This window comes from Myodes glareolus, chromosome 4 (assembly GCF_982192425.1).
Source record: "Myodes glareolus chromosome 4, mMyoGla1.1, whole genome shotgun sequence".
In the NCBI taxonomy this organism is placed as follows: domain Eukaryota; kingdom Metazoa; phylum Chordata; class Mammalia; order Rodentia; family Cricetidae; genus Myodes; species Myodes glareolus.
Genome location: NC_142029.1, coordinates 2,003,035 through 2,026,881, shown reverse-complemented (window position 1 = coordinate 2,026,881; position 23,847 = coordinate 2,003,035). Strand labels below are relative to the sequence as shown.

Genomic DNA, 23,847 nt, shown 5'->3' with positions numbered 1-23,847 from the left:
TTTCTCTAGGTTTAGAGACACACTATGTGTGATTATTTTGGGAGCTCTGCCCTCACTGCTAGTCCTGAAGAGCACTGGGCAGGACAAGATGATAAACTAACCAGCCAGAAGAAACCCAACTTAGAGAATCTTGGTGGGGAAATAATTCCAACACGGGCTAACTGAAAAACCACAGGGAGAACACACTTATCCTACAGTGCCAAAACACTTAAAAAAGAACCCCCAAAATGGCAGAGTTTGGGACAGAAGTTACTGTTGGGTGGTGGTGACCAGCAAAGGTACACAGGGGCTTCCAGAAAATGTCTGTTGGACAAATGTGTCCACTTCTAAAATTTATCAAGCTTGACATCCATGACTAGTATATAAGCGTGTGGTCTGTCTGTCTGTCTGTCTGTTTATCTACCTATCATTTACCTACCTATCTACCTACCTACCTACCTCTCCGTGCTACACTCCAATTTGAAACAATCTGAGTATTTACTTAGACTACCCATAAAAGTTACAAAATACAGCACTGCATCCTTTTTCTGAACCTCATTTTAACAATAAAGATCTTTACATCCTCTCAGGGTCTGACATAAATTCTGATATTTTACTCCAACAATGTGAAATATACTTCTAAAACACACATATACATATGCATGCATGTGCACATTACACGCAATGAATATACATGCATGCACACATATATAGCATACACATGCATGTACACACACCGAGTGCTGCTCTCTGATGGCTTGGGGCACACTGTTACAGGATTTAAATCACAGACTTATGAACTCATCTGAGTGATGGATTTTGAGGGAGGTTTTTACATTTGTCAATGGCTGTATATTTATAAAAATTCAATTTCAGAATGCTCTTTATCCAGTTAAATTACTGCACCATGTCTGGCATGTGCACTGTGGACAATATATCTAGACTTACTATGACATTAGCAAAAACAGATTTTGAGAAGACCTAGGCATAAAACAGAGTAAGTGCAATTCATATACCATTAAAAATATCATAAACTAAACAGAAAAGGAAGCACTTGTCTTGATCCATCAGTGAATAAATTATGTTGAGATCAAAATTATCCAAAACCACCAAAATAAATACATTTTCCAGACATAAAAATATTGTCACAGAGCTCTGGATTGCAGCTGAGATAATGGAGCCAATCACATAACTCCAAGTGTGCAGCCTTGAAAGACAGAAACTCAGAAACAAAGCCAGATCCACAGGAGGGCTATGAGAAGGCCCCACCCGTGGGTCTGCCACAAGACTGAGAGACAGGGTGGCCTGGAACTCTGGCTCCCTGCAAATGCAGATCAATACCCAAATCCAGCAAGAACAGCTCTGGGCCCACATTTAAAGGGGAACTCAAATCTGACATCAGCAGCTGCAGAAGTAAGGGAACCCCAGAAAGTCATCCCAGACAGTGACATGCCACTGGGAAGCCATGGGTCACAAGCTCCTGGAGCCGGGGTGCTCAGAGCCACGTGGGACTGAAAGCTGCATTCGCAGTGTGGCTGAAGACGCAGAGAGGCCTGCAGTCTCTGTCTGTCTCTGTCTCTGTCTGTCTCTGTCTCTGTCTCTCTCTTTCTCTCTCACACACTCACACACACATACACACAAAGAGATCTGTGGTCACGGTACAGGCATTCTAACTTCTGATTACACCCACCATATTCTACTATTTTGAAGACAAAACAGGATGACAGGTTCCTGGAACCAACATCTACAGCAAACTGTATCCCTACATTGAGAAACTATTCCTATTCCTTTTTTTCCCCCTCTTTCTATCCTTTGAGACAGGATCTCATTATATGGCCCAGGCTGACCTGGGATTCACTAGGTAGACCAAGCTGGCCTTGAACTCACAATCCTCCTGCCTCAGCCTCCCCTGTCCTTGGCTCAGCAGTGTGAAAGCCTCCATCCCTGGCCCTTAACCTTCTTTAAATTTTAAGCCCTGGCTTATTTTATTCTATGAATTCAGCAAGATCTATGTCATTGCAATATTAGTTTATACTCAGCATAGCTTTTTAGCACTGTTTAATGAGAACAAGACTTTCATGTCTCAGATGCGCTTCATCTTCTGACGTGTATGCCCAGGGCTTTCCTGACACTAATATCTTAAAATGCAAAATGAAAGGTACTGTATGGTTCTTTGCTTTCTAATTTGTATAAATATATATAGCAGGTCTCAAAATAAAAATATAATGTGTGATCTCAAAACTCTGTCGTTTCCATGGTAATTAAAATATAATGAAGGAGCTGACAGCTGCCAAAGTCTGGTGTTTCACCCAGGAAACGGAAACATCCACCAGGAGTCACCGTAGATGTGGCACCGTCAGTGCCTTGTCAACTCATGTGCCAGCCCATGGCCCCTGTGCCTGGACAACAAGGACGGCAGTGCCATCGCGACCAGCCAAGACCAGTATTAATATTCCACCAAGGAGTCAGAGAGCACAGTCACCAACCATCACTGCTTTGTTGCCATCACATGAGAAGGTAAGTAATGTGCACCAGGAGAGGGAGCAGGTGGAAGGGAAAGGCCGACTCCTGAGCAGTCTCCAGCTTGTAAAGGAGGCCCAGGAACTGCTCAACCCCTCCCAAACAGCTGCAATCACAGAGCCAGTTAGAAAGATCTCTGTACTCTGCCTATGTGCCCTGTAGTGAGGTCGGGGCCTGAATCCAAAGGGCTCAAAATGCCTTTGGTCATTCCCAGGCCAAGTCATCATCAAAATGCCGGAAAGGAGCAGAACAAGACGGAGGCCCACAAACGGCACCGGCACACTGGAGCTGGGAAGAAGTGAATATGGCAGTATCAAGATAAACCGGGGGGGGGGGGGGGGGGGGGGGATGCTACAGCAGAGAAGGTAGCGAGGGCGGGGCTAAGAGTGTGGGTGGGGCTTAAAGAGTGAGGCATGAGCCACTGAAGAGGAATCTGCAGGTCAGAGAGTAGATCCACTGCGTGTTTATTAACCTTGAAGCTTAGTTGTAAAAGCCTCAAAGGCTTCCTAATACAACACCTTGGCTGAGTTATACTGGGGGACAAAAAAGGATTCTTGGGCCAAATCTTCATGACGGCCTTCAGACAGTTCTAAACAGTCTTTTTATTTTTTAAATCTAATAAACCTACAAGCAGGATGATCCTTTGCTTTGACCCCAGCCCAACCCTAATGCCGGGGAAAGCGAGGCAGAATATTTGTTATCTGTAAGCAATTTCTGCTCTTGTCAGACTGAAGGTGCAACTGGCCCAGACTTGAGATGACAGGTATGCCAGTCACAAGGTCAAAACTGTTTTGTCCACCAGCATAGCTGCACATTCTAACGCTGGACGGCATCGGTCAGCTGGTGTGTGTAACGTTATCATCTGTACTGGACAATTTAGTATAAACGCCCAGACAGGGACCCGACCACACATGTGTGTGCAGCATGGACTCTGCAGAGACAAACTCAGCTTTGTGCCTTTGCAGCTCTGAACCATGTGACCGCATGACTACTAGTCAGAGAGGACAACCATGACATGAACAAAGGGGCACCCTCCTGTCAGGAACCACCTCGCTAGTTTCCACGCGCTGTGCACTAGCAGAAAAATGAAATGATAGCAAAAGACAGAGATCGAGAAACATGGAAATGAAGCTTCCCACTATTGTGCAAGTGTGAGCACCTAAGTTCAAACCCCACAATAAACCTAAAGACACATGGTAGCACACGCCTGTAATCCTTGCACTCCTACCAGACACGTGGTAGCACACGCCTGTAATCCTTGCACTCCTACCAGACACGTGGTAGCACACGCCTGTAATCCCTGCACGCCTACCAGATATGGGGGAGAACACGCCTGTAATCCCTGCACGCCTACCAGATATGGGGGAGCACACACCTGTAATCCCTGCACGCCTACCAGCAGAGACAGATCAGCTGGCTCACAGATGAGCTAACCTGGGGTATACAACAGTGAACAAGAGACCCTGGCTCAAGTGAGGTGGAAGGTGATGACGGACACCTGTAACTGTCTTCTGACATCCACACACGTGCCATGGTGTGCAAGCCTGCACTCACACATGCAGAGGTTTCCTTTAAGCACAGTTTCTCTACAAACTAGACTGGAAATATGTTCAAGGCAAGAGAGTTGAGAGAGAATGACAGAAATGGTCCTTTCTCTCAATGGACAAAACGACCAGCTTACACCCTCTGTTATTTTCACTTGTGAGTGTGTATATGTGTGAGGACTTGTGAATATGAGTGTGTATGTCTGTGGGTGTGTCTGTGGGTATGTACGTATCTGTGGGGGGGTGTATGTGTGTACGTGTAAATGTAGTTGCAGCCTAGACACTTCAACAGTGATGAGCTCCCTGGAACTCTCGGGACAGGAGTGACACAGAGACCCCAGGTCCAGGAACAGTGCTGGAGACCCAAGGACAAGGTGCACATGGCAGCACTGCCAGCCTCTGGGTCTCAGAACGCTGCTGGTCGCATTACCAGCCCACGGCAAGAGAGGCACAGGGCAAATCATACCAGACAGAAGCGCTGAAAGAAGAGGCACCCAATTCAGGCAGAACAAATGTGACAGCAGTCGCGGGCAACTCTGACACACAGCAGACAATTCGGATGTGAAGCGCTCTCCTATGTAAGCCAGCCACATGCCCTTATGGAGCACCCAGCGTGGGGCAGCCTCTGACAACTCCCTCTCTTTCTACGGCTGGTTAGCACAGAACATCCACAAAAATAACTCCCTGCTCCCCTCTCACCCCGACTGTGAGCTCCTCCAGCGAGCGCCTCGCTCCAATAGCCACATCATGGGTTTCATTATCAGCACAGATGGTGCCAATTAGCTTCTGTGTGAAACACTGACACGGAAAGAGCAAAAGAAGCCTGTGTGTGGTCACTTGGGCACTCATGCCCATCAGAAGCTTAGGAACAGCAGTGCCTTTGCCTTCTACACCTCATCATCCACCTGGGCTCAATCTGCCAAAAGGCAGTCTTGACTTTCAGGCTCAGCTTGAGCCCCTCTTACAATACAGACACTCACTCTAGCACACACACGCACGCACACACACGTGTGTGCACACATATTCTAGCATACACACACACACACACACTTGCAGCTGGAATATTCATTTTTTTACCCCATATACGTAAATCAAGAACTTCAAATACTTTGCCCCAGATGGCACTTAACATTAGGAAGATGTAGTCCATTTTTAATAACCCTGAATGCATCGGCCTGGGGAAGCATTTTATTAACTAGGGAGAGATTGCAGCAGCAGTTTACACTGCGGCTCTCCTTAGCTCCTGGGTTGATCCTGTCTGCATTGTGACATCTTAGGGAGCACAAAAGAAAGCAAAGTCCCTCTGAAGCTATTAGTTGATCAGCGTAAGGAGCAGGAGGACAGAGGCTCAGCGAAGCGCAGCAAAGCAAATCCAACATGTTAAGCAGCGGGGTCATCATGAGTTCCTGAAGTGGTGTCTGACCAGACCCCGACAAAACCCAGTTTAAAGAGCATTTTCAACCAAGATGAAGTCCTCAAAACAAGCCCTGAGGTGATCCTTCTGAAGCGCCAGCCCTCCTAAAAAGGGAAGAAGTTGGTCATCTCTCCTCTAGAACAGAACCTCAGCCGGGTTCTGATGAAATCTCCCAGGATATGCAGAAAAGCAGAAGGCTGCGGCAGGAAATCCCCTGCTCTTTGGTAGCCACTCCTGGTTATCAATGCTTGTCACAGCAGCTCTGCAGCATGGGTGGCGGGTGCCAAGGGCTGAGGCCACAGAAATGGAGCCCCCAGAGAATGGGGGATCTCCTGATCTAATGCAGAGGAAAGGAACAGAACTGGGGAACCTCATGGCTGTCAGCATGAACAGCTGCACCGCAAGGCTGAACACAGAGAAGGAGAAGCCTGTAATGGGAAGGTGGATGCTGAACTCACATTTGCAAAGGAAATGAAAAGGAGTTGTAGGAGGTGGCTCTGCCCACTCCTCATCCCACCTCAGGCCCTCACTGACCTCAGAAAGCCCTCAACACCACAGAGCGACTACAAAGGACAGAACATTCTTGTTGGCCTCAAGTCTTTCAGTTTTCTGAAATAAAAAGTGATTCCTACCCCCAGGAAAAAACCTGAAACCCAAAATGCACTCTTTTCGTCCGTTCCCCAGAATGATACAGCAGGCGAGTGTGGCCAAGAGTCATGGGGCCTACCGTACATGAAGGGGAGGTCTGGCAGCTGCTCAGCAGAGGGCGGCAGCAGAGGAAGAGGGGAGACATTGACAAAGGTGCCCAGAGAGGGCTGAGCAGAGGCAGTGACCAGCGGGTGTCCTCACAGCCGGCCAGCCCAGATGCTCTGCTCTGTGCTTTCTGAGGATCCACCTGACACCCTGTGACTCACGCAGGACTCTGACACTGTGGGCTACAAACCTCCTAGCTCTGACCTCGCCTCAGCATTTTCTCCACCAATGCAGTGAATGAAGGAAAATGATCACTTCCCAAGTGGGCGGCCACCTTTGCCTGTATTTTAGGGCAGAAATATTAACCACTATGATACCATAAAAGTGCCAAATAATCTGTAAAACGGTTGTTGTCAAAATCATACTTAAAAAGGGTATGCACTAACCTTAAGTTTCCAGGTCTATGGATCTTCAAGAAGCAAACATCTGCCATTCACTGACAGGACTAAAGGCTAACCCTCTAATTCAGCAGTCCCCAGGAAGTCCAGTCAGGTGACACAAGGAAACAATCCAAACAGTCTGCTCAGAGGATGAGAGAACGGTGTCTGCACTGTGTGGCACATGTGTGAGGAAGGGCCCTCCTGTCTGCTGTGTACAAATAAGACCCTGTGTTAGTTACTTTCCTGTTGTTACAAAATATCCAAGAAAAGCTACTGACGACCGACGGAGGGAAGGGAGGGGGGAGGGAAGGAGGGAGGAAGGAGGAAGGAAGGAAGGAGGGTTTGTTTGTTTTGCTCAATTTGGAGGTCATTATGGAGGGGAGTAGTGGAGGGACCATGGTGGGGGGAGGTGGGGCATGGCAGCAGGAGCAAACAGCAGCTGGTCACATCGCCTCTGCAGTCACAAAGCACGGAGGAATGTCCTTGCTCAGTGGCTACCAGTCCATGATGGTGCAGCCCACACTCAGGGAAGGGCTGGAATGGAGAGGTGAGTCTAAATCCCAGCCAGCTGGGATTAACCATCACATCCCAGACAACGACTGGATTTCCCAGGTTTGTTTTCTCTGAAGAGTAAAAAAATTAAGACACTTGGAAGCAAAGTGAAAGCTAAATTTGGAATATGCCCATATTTTTATGATTTACCCTTGTCACTTAACTGTCTCCTCCTTATCCCGTCTGAAACCAGTGTGTCTTCGTGGAGCCTTTACAAAGGTTTTCATAGATGTTACGGCTTTGCTTTAGTGCATGGTTCTCACCAGTTTTCATTTCATTTAATTAAATTATATCAATTACAGTAATGAGAATGCAACCCATAAATAAATTGGGGGGATCTCTCCTCATAAGCACCTCACAAGCAGACACAGCACACAGAGCCTACATCCCAACCATAGAAGCTGGGAATCTCTCCTCATAAGCACCTCACAAGCAGACACAGTCCACAGAGCCTACATCCCAACTATAGAAGCTGGGAATCTCTCCTCATAAGCACCTCACAAGCAGAAACGACCCACGGAGCCTACATCCCAACCATAGAAGCTGAGAGAGCCTGCACAGCGCCCTCCAGAGGGGACGCAATCAGGGACATCTGACAGGGGATGAGGTTAGGGAAGAGGCTTTCTACCACTCTGGAATTTCTCTCTTGGACAGGTTGGTAGGTGCTCGCAAAGCTGGTACCATATTTTTCTAGTATTTGGTATGGTTCAGCATAAAATAAATACATATCCAATGCAATAACCCTCCCTGACTGCCTTCAATTATCCCCACACCAACCACAGAGCACAGAGTCATACTTTAACCGAATAAAAACTGGAGATGGGGGCAACCTAGAGTAAGACTAGGAAACATCCAAAAAGACCAGCAAGAATAAACAAACAGAAACAGGAAGACAGGCTGGGTGTGGTAGCTCACACTTGTAACCTAGTCCTCAGGAAGGTGAGTGGGGCAGGGCGATTCAGAGTTCAAGCCCAGTCTGGGTGATCTCATGACCCCGTCTCAAAACCATAGGCACAAATGTGTGTGGGGAATCCAGCCCATGGTTCCATCCAGAAGGACCCAAATTGAAGAGCCAAATCCCAAACAATCAGAAACACTAGAAGCAAGACCATGAACAGCTCAGCCGGTTGGGGGCTCCGTCCTGGTTAAGCTTGTAATGAAATTCTCAGAATTTGTTTCTGAAGGGAACAACATAAGCCAACAAGAACTGAGCGGCAAACCCTGCAGGCACTTGTGGGTCGATCCTTCACAATCAGAGAATGCATCTGAACTCCACACAAGTCAAAGAACTGTGGAGGGATGCCTAGTGTGGGTGATGGGAACTGAACTTGCGTCCTCCGCAAGAGCAGTGTGTGCTGCTAACCTCTGAGCCATCTCTTCAGACCCCACATCATATATCTTAATTCTATAGTATAGTCTCACAAATAATAGAATTTTAAGATTTTGTCATTTTTTATTAAAATGTATTTCTTTATGTATGAGTGCTCTATCTGCATGCATGCCTTTATGCCAAAAGAAGGCACCATGTGAGGCACCATGTGAGCCACCATGTGGTTGCTGGGGATTGAACTCAGGACCTCTAAAAGAGCAGATAATGCTCTTAACAATGGAGCCATCTTTCCAGCCCCTGCCAAGGTTTTCTTAATGTGCTTTCCAAAAGTATAGCCACTGTTGCAAGGGAGGGTCGCTTGTTCTTCCTGACTTCCCAGAACCAAAATAATCACATAGAACTGTATTATTTAAAACACTGCTTTAGAAACACCAAATCTATTCTTAGTTCATGCATCATCCAGAACCAGATCATGGGTCAAATCTGGGTCAGCGTTTGCAGGCTGGAGAAAACTAAAGCTGAAATGAACAAGCAATACTCTGAGCAAACAAAAGATAACCAGGTTTATTAGCAAAGCTAAACACCAACCGTTATTAAAGATGCAAAAGGACATTATTATATCACATACTCATATATATATATATGTATTCATTCATTAGCTTTTGTAGAAAATCATCTAAATATATAGAATTTAAATGATTCTATGTGTGCTATATGTGTATATTAATAATATATTATTAAATAACTTTAAAACCTTGTTTTCAAAGACTAGTGAATGGGAAAATGCTTATATTGACACACTAAGAAAGAAACTTTGAACAGAGTATCATGAAGGTGGTAGAGTTTTAACTATTAGCTTCTTTAAATATTTAAAATATGAGTGAGTATGTATGGTTCCTGCATTTGTGTGTGGATGAGCACAGCTGTGCATGAATCTGTGCATGCATTTGTGGAACCAGGGGTGGGTCACAGGTGCTTGGTCCTTCTGTCTATTGCTTTTATTGGTTAATGAATAAAGAAACTGCCTTGGCCTGTTGATAGGGCAGAACTTAGGTAGGCAGGGAAGACAGAACTGAATGCTGGGAGAGAGAAGAGCAGAGTCAGCAAGAGGCCATGAACCCACTGTTGCATGCTGAAATTTTGCTGGTAGGCCACAACTTTGTGGTGATATACAGATTAATAGAAATGGGTTAAATTAGTATGTAAGAGTTATCTAGTAAGAAGTTAGAGCCAATAGGCCAAGCAGTGGTTTAATTGGTACAGTTTCTGTATGATTATTTCTAGTGTAAGATAGCCGAGCTGCCGGGAAGAACAAGCAGCCCCCTCTCTGTAACAAGCCACCAAGTTAACAACTATAAATCTGAAATTCTCAAATAACCATCACAAAGGGCACTAGGGGAAAACCACGGGATTCATTTGCTCATGAGCAAACCCACTGTAAGAATTGCTCCATCAGGAAACCACTCATGAAGTGACTCTGTGCACCTCTCGGGGGTCTCCAGGATTGGGAGCCCCATCCTGGAGAGAAAACAGTGGGACTACACAGTTCTGTGAATGCTCCTGCTAGCTCACCATGAAGGGCGCCAGGGTGTCCTACAACAGAGCGGGAAGCAGGGCAAGGGGAAGGGCTTTGTCATCCACCGTGGCACCCTTCCCATCACGGAGGATGACCATGGTCAGGATATCCTGAAAGAATGGCACCAAGAGTGGACAGCAAGAGTGTGCTGTTCCTTTCTCACGGCTGGGATGGGTGCCTGATGTAATGGTTAGGGGAGGAAGGATTCGCTTCAGCTCATGGTTGAGAGGGTTCAGCTTGTGGCCCCTGAGCCCACGAGCTTGTGGGGAGCATCCTGGCAGCAGGAACACAAAGCATAAGCTGTTCTCCACCTCTTGGTGAGCAAGAAACAGAGAAAGGGCCACAGAGGAAGAAGCTAGAATAAGCTATGACCTAAGGACGTGACCCTGGGGACCTACCTGCACTAACTTGGCCTCATCTCTACCCTTCTACCACCTCCAAGAATGCCAGTACATTACAAATCCACTCTTCCCACCAGGGCCCTCCTGATCTCATCGGTCTGGAGACGCCCTCACAGACACACCTGGAGTGTGTGTTACCAAGTCTAGGATTTTCTATCCAGTCAAGCTGACAATGAAGTCTTGCGGGTCAAAGAAGAGCCAGCAGGGGATGAGAGCCCTGAACTTCACTCACTCAAAGAGTGAAGTGCACATGAATCACACTCAGCAGAGTGTGGGTGGGAAGTGTGGGACCCTGCGCTCATGCCAATGCTGACAGACAACAAGGGGGCAGGGTGGACTGAAGTGTGGAAAGAAAGCCAGGTAGAGAGGAGTGGTAAACTGATTTGAGGAGCAAACTGGCACAAATCAACCAGGCGAGTGTGCCTGTGGAGACACACAACTGGGGAGACGGGTCCATGAGCCCAGGCAAGCATGTGTACTAACTGCTAAAGATGAGGCTGCCAACTTCCCGTTCTGCGTCAGGCACAGTGACATCACCTCTTTAGTACCTCATCAGTGTCCCGACTGGAACTCACGGAGATTCTCACTCAGCCACACTCTGACGGAGCTATCTTTGCCATGATGACCTCTGGAAGAAACGACGGCAAGAGGAGCGGCAAGAGCTTCACTGCGCTTTGCCACTCCAGCCAGAATCACACCCGTGTGTCCCCTGACAAGTCTCGGCTCCACGCTTGCTGTCTCACACACAGAGTCTCACTCAGACCTCACCTTTGGCAAGTCCCGCTCACCCTGCCACTCATGGGTTATTTCCCAGGGTGTTCCAGCAGGGCAGGCTGCGGGTGCCTCCATCTGCAGCCGAGGACAGCGTGAGCGCTCTGAGCGGAAGCTCTGCGGTGAACTCCAATCTGTTACCTCAGTCCACACTCCAGAGCGGGAGAACACATACAGCAACGAAGTTCTAAAGTAAATCCTGATATAAGTTAAAGAGCAGTGCTCCGCAGTGAGGTTACACTTTTTATGTAACTAACTAGGAAAACTAGTTAAGAACTAGGAAAGAAAGCCCTGTGAGCCCCATCCACTCTCAGAGGGCCTACAATGCCACAAGCAGATAGACAGTTCCGCTTCTAGCCAGTAGGGGGCACGTACATCATAAAACTCACTCTCCCTGCACCCACAAAAAACCTGCTTCTTCTTTAAGGGATATTTTTCAAACTAGTAATTAAACATGAACAGCGCCAGCACTCACTGGTCACTAGAACCTAAAAACTAGAAATGCAGGCACACTCCCAGTGAGAGTAGTAGGCTTACTCCCGCCTTAGGGACACTCCCCGCCCCGCCTCCTACAGGGGAAACGGCTAGCATTCAGGATGTTGGACACACACCGGAAACGAGAAACGTTACCCAACACTGCATGTTTGGGCTGTGGCCCCTTTGCTGTCTTCACGAACTGCACTTTCACTGTGATTTTGCATTCTTAGGTGTGGCTCCCTGCTGGAAACATTAGAGACTCGAGGGGTCGTCTCAGTGAGGTGGTTCCTGAGGGGACCCGTGGATGCCGACTGAATCTGTGGGCAGATCTTCATGGCATTTTTAATGTCTAACTTCTAACCCATAAAACTGGCACATTCAGTATGCTCTCCCCTCGTGCTCAGGTCCTTGTCCGTTCCCAATGAATCTATTTTACAATGCTGTGTCAGGAGCCGTAATTCAAAGTCAACGCTAGAGGGCAGTAAGCACACAGATACCACAACAGCGCCCCCCCCCCCCCTTTGTGCCCTTATTCAATTGAAGGCTACAGCAAATCCAACTCTAAGGGGGGGAAAAAAATCAAGACATCAAGAAGTAAAAAATCACTGGTGTTATCTAGTGCTGGAAATCAACATCATGAGAACACAAACATAGCCCCAACTTTATAAAATCAGGATTATTTTCTAAAGGTCTTTGTTCTGTGACAAATACTAAGAAGCTAATGAGTTTGAAGAAAAATGTAACATTTTAAATTGCTTTTCCCATCAATGTTAAAATTTTATTTAAAAAGAATGTATTTTTTGCTTTTTGAGTTAGCAAAATTTTACTTCGAGGCCATAAATAAATACACTAAAGTACAATATACAGTTATCTGTGAGGAAGACATTTTTAAAAGCTGGTGAAAGCTGCGCATGGTGAAGCACCCTTGAAGTCCCAGCATCTGGGGGGAGAGGAAGGAGGATCAGAACTCCGGGCAGCCTCAGCTATATGCAGAGTTTGGGACTAGCCTGAGCTACAGGAGACCCTGTCTCAAAGAACCAGAACAACAACAAAAGCTTCAGCAAACAGTAAGACTATCTAGACTCTGGGGAAACAGAAAATAATACAAATACATGGCTTCACTTCATAGAAGATCTGAGACTTCATTTCCTTTCTTTGTTTGAGATTTACAAGAAAAATCTTATTTTAAAATTAGTTTGACCCAGTTTTCTTTCTTTATTGACCAGAACTGACAAATGGACGCTGTCCCACTTGAGGGTCAATGCGAGTCACACACAGCAGCTGGCGCAGCTGAGCTGACCAGCATACCCACCACCATAGCTACCTTCTAAACCTGAACCTGGATTTCAACATGACTTTATAAACGTTTATGGTCACACACCCAAAACTTATGTTTTCTAACTTATTTATAAATGCTCCAGGTTTGTTGGTTTGCTTGTTTTTGTTTTAATGGGAGGCCACATGGCGTTCAGCTGAGGTCTCAGTAATGCTAGAGTAAACTGGATAACTTACTTTTTGTTGTTATAATTTATTTCTAACATTTCTCCTGAAGTTGATTTTTTACTGAAATAGAAAAATACTCAACTTATCAACCACAGCTGGGGAAGTCTTGGGTGCTCTGCAGAGCTGCCCTGGTCACTGGAGTGGAGCAGGGTCAAACACAAAGGGAAGCAGCAGCCATGAGCAAAAGTGGCCTAGCTTGGGAAGAGACCTGGAGAGAGACGGCTGCACTCACTGCTCCCACTCAGAACAGAACCTCAGAAGGGCTGCTGTCAGGCTTCCTGTGCCTCGGGACTGCCACCCCTCCTGGCTCTTGCTCAGCTCTCACCAAGAAGCCACCTAACAGCCAGGCCCACAGGCCCACAGGCCCTGGGGAAGCATCCCCTGTGTAAACTGCCTTCCACCACTCCAGCCAGTCCCAAAGGCTGGATAACTTCAGACTCAGTAACAAAAGCCGAGTAGCAAAGCCACGAAGCTGCAGAGCATTTCTCGATTCACAAAGCTCCCATAGGCCCTGTCGAATGGCCTCTATAAACCCAGACAGCCTTTAGGTCTTTTCCTTTACCCTCCTTTCTACAGGTAACAAGCCTTGCAAATGACTCTCTAAAATCCTGTTCTACTCCCCAGATTCAACACAGACATACTCTCACCACCAGGGCCATCCTTTCCCTTCCTACTCATTGGTTCTAAAATGAGTCTCCCAAATGCACATTGTACATGCAGCATCCACTGTGAGCACAGAAGGAGCCCAGCAGAATGGATCTCTTCTGCCTGCAAGTGGGACACTCAAGGTCTGTAGTAATCTGAATGTGATTGGTCTCAATAAGCTCAGAGGAATTGACACTCTAAGGAGAGCCTTTCTTGGAGTAGATAACACCTTGTTGAAGGAAGTGTGTTCTATGGGAGTGGACCTTGAGGTCTCATATGTGCCCAAACCATGGCCAGTGCCTCAGTCTACTGTCTGTTGACTTCTGATCAAGACGTAGCCAGCACCATGTCTGTCTGCACACTACCATACTCCCTGCAATGATAATGAACTGAACCCCTAAAGTGTAAGTGAGCCACGCAATTAAGTGTTTTCCTTTATAAGAGTTGGTATCTCTTTACAGCAGTAGAAGACAGAAGTTGGTACCAGAAACTGGAGTATTGCTGCTTTGTTTGGAGAAATTTGGACATAGGTACTTTGGGTTAGGAAAGCAATAGAATGTTTTAAGTACTTTTTAATGGGCCATACTAGTAGGAGCATGGAAGACAGTGGTCCTGAGTGTGATTTGATGCACTGGGGCAGGGGTAGGGGGGAGCCTACCTCAAGAGGTTTAAAGAATTTTAGTATTTTGCCTAGAGATCATTCTTGTGACATTTTGGTGAAGAAAATGGTTGCCTTTTGCCCTTCTCTAAAGAGTATGCCTGAGGCTAAAGTGAAAAGTTTTTGATTAATTCTGTTAGCAGAGGAAATCTCAAAATAGCCTAGCATAGACTCTGTCATGTGGTTATTAGTGGTAACTCTAATAAATATTTATAATGAAAAGGTACAAGATGAGCAAACAAAAATATAAAATATACAGATGGAAAAAATGGAGGCACCAGGAAGAGGAATAGAGCTAAATCCTGTGTTCACAGAGCTAAATGGATTAAGAAATGGAATAAAGGGAGTGGTGACCTCAGGGCAAGGTTCCACCCAGCTAAATTTCCAATTTGTGGAAAAGGAACTAAAGAAAAACTTAGAGCCAGATATGGGGGGTGCGAACCTTTAATCCCAGCACTGGGAAGGCATAAACTAGTGAGCTTTAAGTTTGAGGCCAGCCAAGAGTAAGCAATGAAGGAAAGAAAGTAGATGAAGATATAATTGAACAAGAGGACCATGTTGCATCCCCAGTAAGCAGCAGAACTTGGCCACTTTGGCCACGTGGTTCTGGCTGTAGAGTTAAGGATAGAAGGAAGGGGCTATGGAACTTACCCCGAGACTACGGAAAGCCACTGGGACCAGGCATGTGTCACGAGTGTCCCTGCATAGAGGCCCAGAGAGGTCACTGTGTAAAGATTGCCTTGGAGAATCCCAAGATGTTGGAGATGCCAGAGTCCTAGGATACCTACCAAGGAGAGCTAACAGGGAGTAGAACCAGCTCAAGAGAAAGAAGCGTATTGCAGTCAATGGAAGTAACAGGAGTGGAGATCTGAAGTGCATTCTGACATCAGATATGAAGAGCCAGTCTGGAGTTTGCCCAGCTGGTTTTTATCTTGCTTTGGTCCAGTATTTCCTCACTATGCTCCCTTCCCTGCATTTTGAAATAGTAATGTATATCCTGTGTCATTATATGTTGAAAGCGTGTGATCTGCTTTTTGATTTTGATTTTTATAGGTGATTGCAGTTAAGTGATTGCATGAATCTCAGAAGAAACTTTGAACTTTGGACTTTAAAACATTGTTGAGACTGTGAAGGACTATGGGTGTAGGGTAAAAGAGCTAGCCAAAGAAACACACCCTGACCCTGAGACCAGAGGCAATTTATTGGTCCTGAAACCAGAGCCAAGAAACACACCCTGGCCATGAACCACTTAGCCCAGAAACCAACCAATCTTTGAACATGAAAACCAACCAATCCCTGATCATAAAATCCAGCCAATCTCTGAGTTTATTCAAGCTCAGGCACTGAAATCCAACCGATCCCCACCACGGAAATCTTCACCCTGAAAAAAACTCCACCCATAAGGAACCCTGAATAAGCTCTATACCTATAGAAGCTGCCCTTTTCCACCTGTGCAGAGGCAGTCACTCTCCCGGACTCCTCCCTCCCAATCAATCTCTTGAACGAGGTCTCAGTGAGGATCTCCACCTTTTGCTGGATCAGGAGCAGAACTGCTGCAGTCCTGAGGGGAAATCTTCCCCCGCTGGAACAGAGTTGTCCAGGACACCTTTCCCTTCAGAGCTGTAACAATCACTTAGTTGCCTGACTTCCAATGGCCAGGATACCTTTCCTGCCAGAGCTATAACACTTACAATGGGGACTTCTGAAGTTAGACTAAATGCATTTTACATTATGATATTATTACCAGCTTATGGGTGCCAAGGAGTGGAGTGTGGTAGTTTGAGTGTAATTGGCCCCAATAAGCTCATAGGGAATGACACTATTAGGAGGTGTGGCTTTGTTGGAGTAGATAGGGGCTTGTTGGAGGAAGTGTGTGGCTGTGGAGATAGGCTTTGAGGGCTGGTGCTCACTCGCGCTTTCTCTCTCTCTCTCTCTCTCTCTCTCTCTCTCTCTCTCTCTCTTTGGTTTTTCAAGACAGGGTTTCTCTGTAGCTTTGGAGCCTGTCCTAGCTTTCCTGGAACTAGCTCTTGTAGACCAGGCTAGCCTCATACTCACAGAGATCCACCTGCCTCTGCCTCTTGAGTGCTGGGATTAAAGGCATGCGCCATCACTGCCCAGCTGAGGTCTCTTATATGCCCCCTGCAATGATGATAATGAACTGAACCTCTGAACTATAAGTCAGTTAAATGTTTTCCTTTATAAGAGTTGCTGTGGTCATGGTGTCTCCTCATAGCAATAGAAACCCTAACTAAGCCAAGGTCACAACTTCATTTCCTTGTCAGCCCTGAATCTAGAAGCCTTGGGTATGTGATATGCTATTCAACAGTCTTACCAAGCTCTGTCTCTATACATTTTCACAAGTATTACATTTTTAACTAGGCACAAAAGGCCACAATGTTTTCTGGTGTTGAAAATTACCAGCAGTGGACTGATATGGGATGTTCTTTTGTATATGTGTTGCTTTTATTGGTTGATGAATAAAGCTGTTTCAGTCAAAGTCAGAGTAAAGTCAGGTGGAAAATCACAACAGTGATATATAGGGAAGGTAGGCGGAGTCGAGGACATGCCATGTAGCTACCAAAGGAGATAGTTGCCAGGACCTTACCTGGTAAGCCATAGCCTCATGGCGATACACAGAATAATAGAAATGGGTTATTTTAAGATATAAGAGCTAGCCAATAGGAAGCCTAAGCTGTTGGTCAAGCAGTGTTGTAATTGATATAGTTTCTGTATGATTATTCGGTCTGAGGGGTCAGGAAATAAAAGAGCAGTTTCCATCTACTGTGTGGTGTGGGACAAAGGTCTGTATTCTGTCAATTATATTTTAAATAAATGCTGACTGGCCAGTAGCCAGGGAAGAAGTGTAGGTGGGACAACCAGACAGAAAGTAGAGGCAGGTTAAGGAGAACAGGAGAATTCTGGGAAGAAGATGTAGTCCCAGTGCAGACATAGAAGAAGAAAGATGTGACCTGTCCCACTGAAAAAGATACCGAGCCATGTGGATAACATATACTAGAATAATGGACTAATATAAGTTGTAAGAGTTAATGAAGCCTGAGCTAATGGGCCAATCAGTTTATAACTAATATAGACTCCTGTGTGATTTCTTTGGGACTTAACAATCGCAGGAATAGGGCAGGACAGAAAACTCAGACAACAACTGTGGACACAGCTCTGAGGGTTTTCTGCTCATGTTTGGTCCCTGCTTAATTTTCCATACACAGAGGGAATGTACATTCTAAAACATGGTAAACAGAAAAGTGAGACACACACAGCCAGCGTACCTGTGTCTCACATGTGAGGTTAAATGCTTTCTATAAATGAGCACAGAGCCTGAGTGTTTCACAAAGAACACAGCTGTAGTGAACCAGGAAGGAGGCACCAGCCAACTGGGGGGGGGGACAGGATTTTCCCTGCAGAGCTCAAAGACTCTCATTTAACCCCCACCCCTGGAAACCTCCAGCTGCCTGGTTCTACTCCTAGACTACTCTGACAGTCAGGCCTGACACCTTGAAGCTCGGGGCTCAGGAGCTCCAATGGCCCCATCTCCAGACTTCAACCCTCAAGGTAGTAAAGTGACTAAGCCCCACTCCATAGAAAGAGGGAAAAAAGTGCAAGACCAGGCCACAAAAGTTCACCAACCCCTGAGCTTGCCCCAGAGTCTGACCACAAAATCCCACCAATCCCTGAGCTTGCCCCAAAATCAGATCACATAATCCCCCAATAACAGGCCACCCTGAAAGGGCACACTGCCTGCCCCCAAACCCCATATAAACTCTGTCTTCTGCTCAGTTCTTTGCTGCTGCTCACCCAAGCAGAGGTGGCCACCCTCCTGGGTCTTTCCCCTCCCCATAAATCGCTTGTGTGACTTTGTGGGATTCCTTGGCTCCTGACTGCAGACCTTTCTCTCCAGACCTGTAACACTTCCACTGGGGAAGCCTTTCCCCTCAGAGCTGTAACACTTACATCTACAACCAAAGTTTCTTATGATTCACTCAAGAAAACAGAGGAGACATTTCCCTAGAACAAGCTAAAAACATGCTAAATCCACAGACGTCTATTCCAAATGAATGCATCCCACAGTGTCTGGAAAGTCCTCTTCCCCGTGAGCTGGGCAGGAAGTGGAAATGCACAGACTGCACTCTTTAGTCTGCGGACAGGATTTGACTTCTTACTACTTAGGCATGCTTGTCACCATGGGCTGCAGCAGAGCTTGGCTGGAGAACAGCAGAGGCCTGTGGTGTGAACACTTTCACTGAGGCCAGCAGAGGCTTGTGGTATGAACATTTTCACTGAGGACAAGAAGCCTGTGGTGTGAACACTTTCACTGAGGACAGCAGAGGCCTGTGGTGTGAACACTTTCACTGAGGACAGCAGAGGCTTGTGGTATGAACACTTTCACTGAGGACAAGAAGCCTGTGGTGTGAACACTTTCACTGAGGACAGCAGAGGCCTGTGGTGTGAACACTTTCATTGAGGACAGCAGAGGCTTGTGGTATGAACACTTTCACTGAGGACAAGAGGCCTGTGGTGTGAACACTTTCATTGAGGATAGCAGAGGCTTGTGGTGTGAACACTTTCACTGAGGACAAGAGGCCTGTGGTGTGAACACGTTCACTGAGGACAAGAGGCCTGTGGTGTGAACACGTTCACTGAGGACAGCAGAGGCCTGTGGTGTGAACACTTTCACTCACCTCCACAGCTACTACGATCAAAACCAGGTCCGTTTTGGATTCTGGGAAGACGGCATTCACTTGTGGCGACATTCCGATCAGAGCACAGTTAGTGACCACAGATATAACACTCATCGTTTCAAAGGCCAACTGAAAGAAAAAAAGGTGTGGTGTTAATGGCGGCAGCAGCCATGTCCCATGTCTGTTATCTGAGCCCAAGGGAAAGCCCTTCTCCAGGTTCATTTTAAACCTCTGTCCATCTTGGCAGGGTTCTTTTCTCTTAAGAAAGCTGGCCCGTTAGCAGACATTTTAGATCCCTTTGGCTTGACCCCTCCTGCGCAGTATGTTCAGCCTTCCCACCTGAGGACAACCTGGCTTGGAGTGTGGAACACCCACAGGTCTGTTTGTGTTATTGTCTTTGCTTGTTTACTGGGGGAATTTAAAAACCAAAGAAAAGCTCTTCACACCCCAAGCCAGGCAACATCTTCAAGAAAAGCTATTTTTACAAGACTGTTCCTTGCTTTGATAAGGCACATGCCCCATGTGGCTTAGATATAACCAATCTCCAGTTATGCATGGTCCCTTTCTGAGGACATGGACCAAAGCCCCTGTACAGTGTTAGCAAATACGGAAGTCGGGCTTCCCTGGCACTCACAGAAGGAGGTCCATGTGTCCAATGGTGTGTTGCTGGGTAACAGTGGGAACCTCCATGTTCTCCCTTCTGCTACTGTAAGCTCTTGATGGCTGCCTCCTGATGACTGAAGCCACTCCTAACAAGCACAAGGACTGCACCTCTGCCTCTTCTTCCAATGGTCATGGCGTACACAGTAGCTGCTTTGCCCCACAGAGTAATTTTGTGAGTTACTGTGTTTTCTTGTTACTTGTGCCAATTTTCCAGTTAATTCTCTGGGTTTTCCCAAGGACACTTGTTCCAGTGTTTTGGGATGTGTGTGTGTGTGGGGGGGGGTGTTTTCCAAGACAGAGTTTTTCTGTGTAGCCCTGGCTGTCCTGGAACTCACTTTGTAAACCAGCTGGCCTTGCTGGCCTTGAACTCACAGAGATCCACCTACCTCTGCCTCCCAAGTGCCAGGATTAAAGGTGTTAAAGGCGTGCGCCACCATGCTCAACTTGTTTCACTGCTTTAATACACAAACTGCTTCAGGTTTTCTACCATACCTGAGAGATACTATTTGTTTCTCAATTCTCTGTGTGTCCAGTTTTGCCATCACACTAATTTTGGCTTCCTAAGCACTGAGGGCTAGACTGATCTGAGGTTCTCTCATGTATGGAGAAGGAGCTGTGCCTGGACCCAGGGCCTTGAGGGAGCTGCAGCTTTGTGATGTGAGATTCCCCTCGGTATTCTGTGAATGTGTCTTGTTACCACTGGTTAATAAAGAAGTTGCCTTGAACCTATTACAGGGTAGAATAGAGCAAGGCGGGAATTTCAAGCAGAGATAGAGGAGAAAAGTAGGCAGAGTCGAGGAGATGCCATGCAGCTGCCTAAGGAGACAGATGCCGGATCCTTACCAGTAAACCAAAGCCTCATGCCGAAACATAGATTAATAGAAATGAGCTAATTCAAGACGTAAGAGCTAGCTAGAAATATGCCTAACAGTGTTGTAAATAAAATGGCCAAACAGTGTTGTAATTAGTATAGTTTCTGTGTGATTGTTTTGGGTCTGGGCAGCTGGGAAATGAACAAGTAGCCTCTAACTACAGGTTTGGATCTTGAGAACCCAACTGTTCCCATCCTAGGACTTGACTCCTCAGTGCCAAGGTCACTGTGTGCTGGACCTGTGGTGCTTGAGAGATACCTGTGTCCCTTGTGCAGGCAGCATGGTTTAGCCTGCTGCTGACACTGTCCCATTTCTTCCCTGGAAGTAATATGAAAGATGCTGCATTTCCTAATAAGACTGTTGGCACAGGACATAGCACATGCAAGACCTCCTGGACCCCTGTTCTATCTTCCTCCTCAGGACCTCTCACTGAAGAATGACCTGCTGGTCAGGTCACAAAAAGGGATACACTCTACTTTCTAGAGTGTTATGATTGGTGTGACTTCTTTTTAAATGGTGAAACTTGTGGTAGGATTACCTGAGCCAGGACGTTTCTCTGGAGATGTGGACTCTAGACTCAGCTTCCTTCACAATCACAGAGATGCCCAAGTGACTTTCTCCTCCTCCTCTTCTCCTCCCCCTACTCACGGGCTGAGCTGCAGCAGGAGGCTCCGCTTTTGAAGGGAAGGTCCTCCCCACTAGTTGTCAAGTCCAATGGTCACACACATACACACGCATGTGCACACATACATGCACATACACATGCACACAAATACACACATGTGAACACATGTGCACACAAATACACACATGTGAACACACGTACACACGCGTGAAACACATGCATGCACGCACGCACACACACACACACACACACACACACATACCTGCCCCCTTCCCCAAGGATGCAGGCCTGCAGACACTGATCCACTCCTGCCCCAGACACTGCCAATGTGTTTGTCTTTTCTAGGACCTACATCCTTGACTCAGTGATCTTATTTCTGTTTGCAACTTATCTGATTTGTTCTCATTTGTTTCCTTTCTTCTACTGGTTGTGGGTTTATCTTGTTTGTCTTTTCTAGTTTAATGAGCACTCAGTACCTGAGGCCCTGCTCCAGCATAAACATTCCAGTGCCGTGAGTCCTGCCAGCCTCCTTACCAGTTACATCCCACAAAAGTTTCTTTCGGGTTAGTGTCTTTGGACAGCATCTGAGATTTTTTCCCGTGGATACTCTACACTGCTAGTTTTCCAGTGTTTGGAGGTCTTGCTGTTACCTCCTGTCACTAATTCTGCTTGACCTCATCGTCATGGCTGTACTGTGTACAATCCCAACTTGCTGACGTGTCTTCTAAGAGATAACGGGCTGTTCTGTCAGACCCAGCCTGCTGATGGACCACTGAGCCTTCTTCATTGAACTTGGTGACTTTCTTCTCCCCCCCCCATTTTAAAGCTGTTATTTGATACATATACATTTCAGTTTGATGCTTTTCTGAGAATTTGTCCCCTTTTTCATGGCAGATTGCTCCTCTCTGTTAACCTAGCCTCAGAAGTATCCTTTATCAGACCGTATCATAACCACCTCTGCTTTATCAACTGTATCACAGCCTCTTCTGCTTGCGCTAGCCCTTTTCCCTTTTCAGGAATGTTTCCTTATATGCCGCCCCCGCCCTGTTGACTTCCACCCATCTACATCCCCCTTTGTGAATTACAGTCTCAATCACTTGGCCAATCTGTCTCTAATCTGTGGCTTTAGGCCATTTATAGTTAGTGTAACTGTTGGCACGCTAGGACTTAAGTCAGACACTTGTTCTATCTGATCCCTGGTTTTACTGTTTGTTTTTCTTATTGATAATAATTCTGAGGTTATTATCTGGTAACGTTTAGGGGCACTCTGGGTATTATACATTTTCTGTTCTTAGAGTTTTTCCTTCCCCCAACAATGGTTAATAGCTTTTACATTATTCTCCATATAGTTACCTGCCACACACCAATACTGGCTGAAGGTTCTGCAAACGGCCGTTTGAAGACCCTGCACATTTTCAAGGCATCTGAGTTGACTTCAGTGAAGTTATTCAGCACAGCAAAGGCAGCTGCTAACGGGTAGACGCAGGAGAAAAGGCTCACATAGCCAAACTGCAGAAAGAGCTCCAAGTAATCATCGAAGGTTCCCTGCAATGTGGACAGAAGGCTCAGGGTCACACAGAAATCCGCAACGCTTGGAAAGGGTGATCTTTAGCTACTAAAAGCTCAGGGTCTACTCCAATCCTTTCTTCCCAACCACAAGTTCAGACAAACTGAAAGATGATTTTGCACTAAGTTGCTGAAATCAGGAATCAAAAGTTATCTAGTTGTCTATTTTCCTCATTACAAATAACTGAACTAATAATACCCACCTTCCATCACTACCACCACAAGGCAAACAACAGAAAATCTAAACATGGTTGCTTTTAATGATACCATTAAGAGATATCCCTAATGGGCAGTGATGGCGTACACCTTTAATCTCAGCACTCAGGAGGCACAGGCAGGTGAATTTCTGAGTTTGAGGCCATCCTAGTCTACAGAAAGAGCACCAGGACAGTCAGGTTTACACACGGAAAATGTCTTAGAGAGAGAGAGAGGAAGGGGCGGTATCCTTATCTATAGGCACCCAGGATACCCTGGCCTTAGACTATAAAGCTAATGAGCTGGCAAGACGCTTCATCGGGTAAAGGAGACTGCTGCCAAGCTCAAAGACCTGCATTTGATTCCAAGATCCACACGGTGGAAGGAGAGGACCAACCAGGTGTACTCTGGCCTCCACATGAGCGCACGCGTGTGCGCGCGCGCGCACACACACACACACACACACACACACACACACACACACACACTAAAGTTAATAAGAGATTAAGAGGTCAGAATGACTTTTTAAACTAAAAATAACAACGCCAGTAAAATCATAACAATTCTCCATGGAGGCAGCAATAGTAGTCATGATTAATTTTGGATATAGTGGTTCTCTGGAGTCTAACTGTAAGCTGACAGCATTTAGCAAAGAGAAAACTGCATTCTGTGGCATTTTAGCATGACTTCATCCCTACTCATTCATGTAGTAGCATGAAGTAGAATAGC

General features: G+C 46.3%; 1 protein-coding gene across 1 annotated transcript in view; it reads right to left on the bottom strand.

The window, feature by feature from the left end:
* Ano10 (anoctamin 10) overlaps nt 1–23,847 on the bottom strand; it is a 110,912-nt gene that overhangs the window by 55,434 nt on the left and 31,631 nt on the right. The window contains exons 10-11 of the mRNA XM_085689087.2: nt 22,711–22,902; nt 19,198–19,326 (exon numbers count right to left, since the gene is read on the bottom strand). Of these exons, the coding sequence (XP_085545213.2) occupies nt 19,198–19,326; nt 22,711–22,902 (321 nt within the window). The remainder of the gene's footprint in view (nt 1–19,197; nt 19,327–22,710; nt 22,903–23,847) is intronic.